The 7138-nt window shown below is 55.0% G+C and overlaps 3 protein-coding genes across 3 annotated transcripts in view; 2 read left to right on the forward strand and 1 right to left on the reverse strand.

The window, feature by feature from the left end:
* Positions 1-363: 363 nt before the first annotated feature.
* Positions 364-3451, forward strand: EAH_00029240 (hypothetical protein; the record flags this gene model as incomplete). The annotated part of the gene is made up of 5 exons (XM_013396232.1): positions 364-516; positions 1205-1482; positions 1752-2933; positions 3118-3235; positions 3351-3451. Coding segments are annotated over 5 exons (1832 nt in total), but the record flags the coding sequence as incomplete, so codon positions are not given.
* Positions 3452-4814: 1363 nt separating this feature from the next.
* On the forward strand, positions 4815-5159 carry EAH_00029250 (hypothetical protein; the record flags this gene model as incomplete). The annotated part of the gene is made up of 1 exon (XM_013396233.1): positions 4815-5159. The coding sequence occupies one exon, from the start codon at positions 4815-4817 to the stop codon at positions 5157-5159; it is 345 nt and encodes a 114-aa protein (XP_013251687.1).
* A 573-nt stretch (positions 5160-5732) lies between these two features.
* EAH_00029260 (hypothetical protein) overlaps positions 5733-7138 on the reverse strand; it is a gene marked incomplete at both ends in the record, with an annotated part of 2003 nt that continues 597 nt past the window's right edge. Inside the window, 3 exons of the mRNA XM_013396234.1 lie at positions 5733-5749; positions 5913-6366; positions 6615-7004. Coding sequence (XP_013251688.1) covers positions 5733-5749; positions 5913-6366; positions 6615-7004 — 861 coding nt within the window. The remainder of the gene's footprint in view (positions 5750-5912; positions 6367-6614; positions 7005-7138) is intronic.

The following is a 7138-nucleotide window of genomic DNA, read 5'->3' on the forward strand; positions in this document are numbered from 1 at the left end:
TTGCTTATTCAGGTGTCTGTAGATGGTGACCACTGGTCTTCTCCGTCTCCTCTGCGCATTTCTTTTTGCGGTTTTCCTTCGGCAGTTGTCGCTGTAAACCCCTCAAGTGTCTCTCTTGAAGGTCTTTAACCACAAACCCTAAACCCTAAACCCTAAACCCTAAATCCTAAACCCGAAACCCCTCAAGTGTCTCTCATGAAGGTCTCTAACCCTAAACCCTAAACCCTAAACCCTAAATCTTAAATCCTAAACCATAAATCCTAAACCCTAATCCCTTAGAGTGTCTCTCTTAAAGGTCTCTAACCACAAACCCTAAACCCTAAACGTTAATCTGTTAACCCTTCTGCTGCTGCTACCCCACAGGTGGTGTCTCTCTAGAGATATTGCTGGATCGGCCGATCCCAGAGGGCCTCCGCTGCGAAGGTGCAGCGGTGCGCTTCACTGTAGCCTCAGAAACCGAGCTGCAGCAGCAGCAGCAACAGCAACAGCAGCAGCAGCAGCAGGATGAAGATGAAGGTTTGTGTGGATGCCTAGGATATGCTCCTGCTGCAGTTACAGCTAGAAGAGACAGGCTGCGCTGCACCGTCCCTCCCTTCGCTCAAACCCTCTTACCTCGCTGTCTCTTGAGGGTCTCCGCCTCCCTTAACGGCAAGCCCCTAAACCCTAAACCCTAAACCCTAAACCCTGGGCGCTTAGCCTCCCGAAAAACAATCAAATGAACGGCCTTAACCAGAATTTTTTGAAACCCTAAACCCTAAACAATAAACCCTAAACCCTCAGTCGTCCTCTGCGAGGCTCTCCAGAGTGCGAAGACAGAAAGGGGATGCTTTTAGGGTTTAGGGTTTAGGGTTTAGGGTTTACGGTAGCTCAGGCATAGCGTGCTCGTCTCCATGATCTCACGTTCCCCCCATGCGCCCTCAGCTAGCTGTCTCGGTCGGCTAGCTAGCTAGCCAGCTAGCCAGCTGTGTACCTAGCTGTCTGGCTGGCTAGCTAGCTAGCTGACTAGCTAGCTAGCTGTCTCGCTAGCTAACTAGATAGTTGTCTAGTTAACTCTCTGGCTGTATAGCTAGCTAACTAGCTAGCTAGCTATACTCTACGGCTAGCTAGCTAGCTAGCTAGCTAGCTAGGTAGATGCGGGTGTGGGTGCGTGTAGGGGAACATTTTACTGGCAGCAGCGGTTTGCTCTGCCTGCTGTCTCCTGAAGCCTTTTCGGTGTCTCCGCCCGTCGGCCCTGCGGGCTGTCCACTCGCAATCAGCATCAGTACACCGCAGCTCAAAGCATTACCTCCCCTCGCGCTGCAGCGTCTCCAGCAGCACATGACCGCCACAACCAGCAGCAGCAGCAGCAGCAGCAGCAGCAGCAGCAGCAGTGGCAGTGGCTGCTGCTGTCTCCTTGTACACCCCGACGGCAGCAAGCAGACAATTTCTGCTGCTCTTCGCAACGGAAGGGTGGAGGCGACGCTCCCCCCAATATTCCTGGAGGTAGCTGTTTGCTGCTGCTGCTGCTCCTGCTGCTGCTGCTGCTCTTGCTGCTGCTAATACTGCTGCTCCTGCTCCTGCTTATGGTGCTGAAGCTGCTGCTGCTGCTGCTCCTGCTGTTGCTGCTGGTGGAGCTGAAGCTGCTCTTGCTGCCATTGCTGGTGGCGCCAGCGCTGCTGCGGTTGCTGGTACCGCTGCCACGCTGTTCCTGCTGCTGCTGCTGCTGCTTCTGCTGCTAAGCAAATTTCTTGAACGCGTATCTGTGTTTTCAGCCCGACGAGCCAGCAACAGAAGAGCAGCAGCAGCAGCAGCAACAACAACAACAACAACAGCAACAACAACAGCAACAGCAGCAGCATCAGCAGCAACAGCAGCAGCAGCAGCAACAGGAGCAGCAGGAACAACAGAGACAGCCGCCGGCGCCCCTCACGGAAGAGCGCAGCGTATTTAAGTGCAGCAAAAACGGAGTGTATGTGCTGCAACTGTTTCTCTCCTTTAATGGAGTAGAGTTCAGCAGCAAGCCGCAGAGATTTGAGGTGTATAGGCAGCTCCAGGCAGACCAGTTGCTGCTATTTACTCTTCCCGCTACTCCTCCAGCTGCTGCTGCTCCTGCTGCTGCTGCTGCTGCAGCTCCTGCTGCTGCTCCTGTTGCTGCTGCAGAGCCTCCCGCTGAAGCAGAACATGCAGATGCAACAGCAGCAGCACGTGACACAGCAGCAGCAACAACAGCGATACCAGCAGCAACAGCTGCTGCTGCTGCTGCTGTTGCAGCAGCTGCTCCTGAAGTGCAGCAAGTCGATGAAGAAGCAGTGCTAAGTAGAGGCACGTTTGCTGCTGCGCTGATGGAGTGCGGGGTGTCTGTACACTCGCCTTGCTTCCGGCTTACGGTGCTGCCTGAAAGTCCTGCTGCTGCTGCTGCTGCTGCTGCTGGTTCACACAACCGAAGCAGCAACCACAGCAGCGCCCCGCGAGATACAAATGCGGCCGCCCCGCATCATCAGGTTGCTGCTGCTGCTGTTGCCGGAGCTGCAGCATCATCTGCAGCAGCAAATGCAGCGACAGCAGCAGCTGCTGCAGCGGATGCGCCTTCAAAGGATGAAGGTGAGGAAGCAGCGCCGCTGCAGCTGCTAGTTCCTGCTGCCTGTAGCAGCGCAGTGCAACAGCAGCTAGCTACGCTCTTTGAGTCTAGCAGCATCCGCTGCAACAGCAAGCGGGGCCTCTCTAGAGACAAAGCAGCAAGGAGCAATGGAAGGAAGGCAGCTGGTGCTGCTCCTACGGGGACCCCCAAAGGTGCTGCTGCTGCTGCAGCAAGCAGCAAGGCAGCTCCACCAGACAAACTGCAAAAGCAACAGCAGCAGCAAAAGGCAGGAAAGGGGCAGCAGCAGCAGCAACAGCAGCAACAGGAACAGCAAAAAGCCGAAACTGCAGAGGAAAACCTCCAGAAAGTCATCGTGGTAAGGTGGAGGCCTGCCGCCATCTAGGGTTTAGGGTTTAGGGTTTAGGGTTTGAGGTTGGTGGTCCTGAGCTAATCTTTCTGGCGTGCGTTTACATCATCTGGGCCTGTTGGTGAGATACCACCCTTAGTGTGATGCCTCTTTGCTGCTGCTTTTGCTGCTGCTGCTGCTGCGGCTGCTGCAGTGCGAGCTCCCTGTGCTTAAGGGCAGCAGCGAAGGGTACAGCCTTTGCAGTTTGGAGCTGTCTATTGATGGCCTCCACTTCGTCCCTGTAGCGGGCGGCAGGCCCCTGAAGCTGAAGAGTAGGTGCAGCAGCAACAGCAGCAGCAGCAGCAGCAACAGCAGCAGCAGCAGCAGCAACAGCAGCAGCAGTGGCAGCAACAGCACGCGTTGCTGCTGTTGCTGCTTCTTGCTCAGAAGCGCGGAGCAGCCCGCTGATGCAGTTGCCCTCTCCCTTCGTGTTTGCTGCTGCTGCAGGAGAGATAGCCTCTGCTGAGGCAGCAGGAGAGAAGCAGTGAAGGAGACACAGGAGCAGCACCAACAGCAACAGAAGCAAAGGCGGGGTCCGACGCCGGATCCGATCCCAGAGGCCTCGCTCCCTATACTGCCGACCTTCGCAGCTTTTCTTAGCTAAGCAACTGACCCTCGTGCGGCTAGCTAGCTAGCTAGCGAGCTGGCTAGGTGGCTAGCTAGCTAGCTAGACCGATTGCTCGCTAGCTGGCTAAACGGTTAAGTAGCTAGCTAGCTAGCCAGCTAGCTATCGATCGGATTGCCCTGACTAGCCCCCTAGGCATTTCGAATGAAATTTGGCTCAGCTGTACAGACAGCTGCGACAGCCTCAGGTAACACAGAAAAGAGATGCATTTAATGCAGCGCTCGCTAGCTAGCTGCAGCTATATGCAGCTAGCCATCCCTGTATATCAGGCAGCTAGCCAGAAGATATCACCGAGGTGTTATATGACAAGAGAAGACAGGCAGACAGCTGCTGCAAGCAAAGATGCAGCAGCAGCGACAGCTTGGGGTGTACGTACACCCCAGCCACTACGTGAGGAGTTTCTGTCTCGCGGTTCTGCTTAGGGTTTGGGTTGGCGCCTTAACGTAAGGCCGTCTAGGGTTTAGGGTTTAGAGTTTAGGGTTTCGGTTTACCACGCAGAGGGGAGCACGGCCCAGCGAAAGACAATTCCTAGAGTAACTGGCTAGCTGCGGCTAGGTAGCTAGCTAGCTGGTCACAGACAGTTCGCCGGTAAAACTGCAGCTAGCTAGCTAGCTAGCTAACTAGCTGCAGCGTTAGCAGGGTTTGTTGCTAGGCCACAGAAAGTTGTAGGTCCGACTGAACTCCCATAGAGCGGCTATCACGCCTCCCCATGCCTGGCTAGCTAGCTAGCTAGCCACGCGTCCAGCTAGCTAGCTAGCTAGCTAGAAACGGATGCGCGAGGCTAGCTGGTCAGATAACGTATCTGCCTCCGCCAAGTGTGCGAGTGGGTTCTGTAGAGACGGGCCTCCGGCGTCTCTGGAGAGCAGCAAATGATTGTTCTTCTGCAGCAGGCAACGGCACATGCAGCTTTTCTGCTGCTTTCTTTAGTTTTTCTGCAGTTACCTCATAATTAGGGTTTGTACGTACACCCCGAGGAGGCGGCATATGCTGTACTGCAGCGAGCCGCCTGCTGCCGCCCCCAAAAGCAGACTGCAGCTCGTTGTTTACTTCCTGTGGATATACATACCCCAACAAACCCTAAACCCTAAACCCTAAACCCGCGAAGCTGAAGCTGCACCAGCAGCAGCACCCAAAGCATCAAATGCAGCAACATCACCAGCAAACAAGAGAAACAGCTACCTCAGCAACAGCTGCACCAATATAGACACGAGCAACAACAGCAGCAAATGCACAAACAGCAGCAGCAGCAACAACAACAGCCGCAGCAGCAGCAGCAGAAGGAGCAGCAGCAGCATCTTACTTGCAAGAGCAAAAGCAGCAGCAACGCCAACAGCGGGAACAGCGGTAGCAATGGCGGCAACAGCAACAGCAGGAACAGCAGCACCCAGAGCAGCAGTAGCACCAACAGCAGCAGCATTAGCAACAGCAGCAGCAACAGCAGCAGCTGCAGCGGCAGCAGCAACAGCAGCAGCAGCAACATACCGAGCTTTGCGCTGACCCCCGAAAATGGAAGGGAGGAAGCCAGTGGCGGCCTCATAAATTCGAACGGCCTCCGTCTCAAGGACAGCTGAAGGCAGCAGCAGCAGCGTGAGCTAGCTAGTTAGCTAGTTAGTTAGTTAGCTAGCTAGCTAGCTGCGCTAGCCAGCTAGAATAATATGTGGGGTGACACTCGACGGCACGAAAAGCAGCAGTAGCAGCACGCAGCTACAGCAGCAACTGCAGCAGAGAAGGTACCAACTGCAACAACGCCCCTTATAAAAGCAGCGGTTCTACTAGCTAGCTAACCAACTCGCTCGCTAGCTAGCTAGCTAGCCAGTTAGGCTGTACCTTTCAGTTTGGGGTCGATCTCCTTTGGTGTCTCCTGGGGCCCGCCTTTAGGGGTATCTTGATGGAGTGTAGGTACAGCCGGCTCTTCGTGTTGGTAGTAAGACCTGTGAGAGGCATTTGAGTGTCTCCTTTGCCTTTGCTGCATGCTGCTGCTGCCATGGGGACCCACTCGGCTGCTTGGGGGCCCCCAATCAGCAGCAACAGGAGCAGCAGGTGCAGCAGCAGCAGAGTGTCTCCGGAGTCTCCTTTCTGCTGCTCTTTGTTCTCGAGGGGTGAGATATTTCTTGCTGTCTCTTCTACATTGCTCTTCTATATAATCATCCCTCATCACCACCTGAAGACAGGAGCAGCAAGCATACATGCATGCCTGCATGCATGCACGTATGCCTGCATGCATGCAGCAGCGTCTTGCTGCAGCAAAAGAGGCCTCACGAGTCCCCTCTGAAGCAAATAGCGCAGTTTCTTTGACCGTCTCCACCTGTCTTTTTCATGTACACCCCAAACCTGTCTCTTCATGATATCTTCTGTCTCCTTAAAATCTAATTCCCTCTCTACAACTCCAGCCAACTCTTCTCTTGAAAGCAAACGCGGGTTCTTGGGGGCCCTCGGGGGCTCCCATCTCCGTGGGGGCCCCCAATACCCTGGGGGCCCCCAACCCTTCTGGGGGCCCCTCTGAGGGAGTGCGTCGTCAGAGCTAGACAAGAGAAGCTGCTGTGGGGAGAAGGCCTCAAAGGTGCTGAGGGCGTTGCACTTAGGGACAGCATCAAATGCTGCGGTGTCTTCAACTCGGTAGGGAGAAGGAACAGCAGTAGGGGGCCTCTGGAGCCCTCTTGCTGCTGCGCGGGGGCTCCAGACAAAGCCGCAGTCAAAAGCAGCAGCCTCCTGCTGCAGCTGCTGCTGATACTGCTGCTGCTGCCGCAGCTGGGGCGCGAACAGATGCTGCAGCAGCTGCTGTTTATGAGATGCAGCAAACCCCACAGCAGAACAAAACATAAAAGACGGAGGCACGTCAACTGAATAGCGGAAGCTAACCAGCAGCAGCAGCAGCAGAAGCAGCACAAGCAGCAGCAGAAGCAGCAGAAGCAGCAGAACAAACACCAGCACCAGAACCAGCGGCAGCAGCAGCAGCAGCAGAAGCAGCAGAACAAACACCAGCACCAGAACCAGCAGCAGCAGCAGCAGCAGCAGCAGCATCTTACTTGTTGATAGGTTTTAAATTCCGTTTTCTGCTTCCCTTCGCAGTTCTTCTTTCCAAAGTGAGGAGAGTTAAGAGTCTGTCTGCTGGTGTCTTCAGGCGTCTTCTCTGTGCACACCTTCGTCTCCTTCTGCTGTCTGTACACCCCACAAGAACGAGAAGAGGCCTCAGAGGGCCCCCAACAAGGTGCAGCCAAACCAAATAAACGAATATTGCGCTGCTGCATTAGGTGCTGCAGTCGCCTAGCGGCCTTAGGAGACAAAGAGTGCCCCCGGTTGGCCCCAGGGGGGCCCCTCAGGGGGCCCCCAGTGGGGCCCTCAAGGAATCCCCCAGGGGGGCCCCCAAGGAAACCCCCAGGGGGGCCCCCAAGGGGGCCCCCCAAAAGCCCTCCAGGCTGCCCTTTGAAAGGTGCAGTAGTGTTCATAGATAAGGAATTATGATAGAGAGATTGAGAGAAGAGATACAAAAGAGATGTTTGAGGGAAGATAACTCTCAGAAGAGTAATAAAAAGGGTTTTAAGGTTGTAAG

The sequence above is a fragment of the Eimeria acervulina genome, genomic scaffold (genome assembly GCF_000499425.1).
Source record: "Eimeria acervulina Houghton genomic scaffold, Eah_scaff262, whole genome shotgun sequence".
NCBI lineage: Eukaryota > Apicomplexa > Conoidasida > Eucoccidiorida > Eimeriidae > Eimeria > Eimeria acervulina.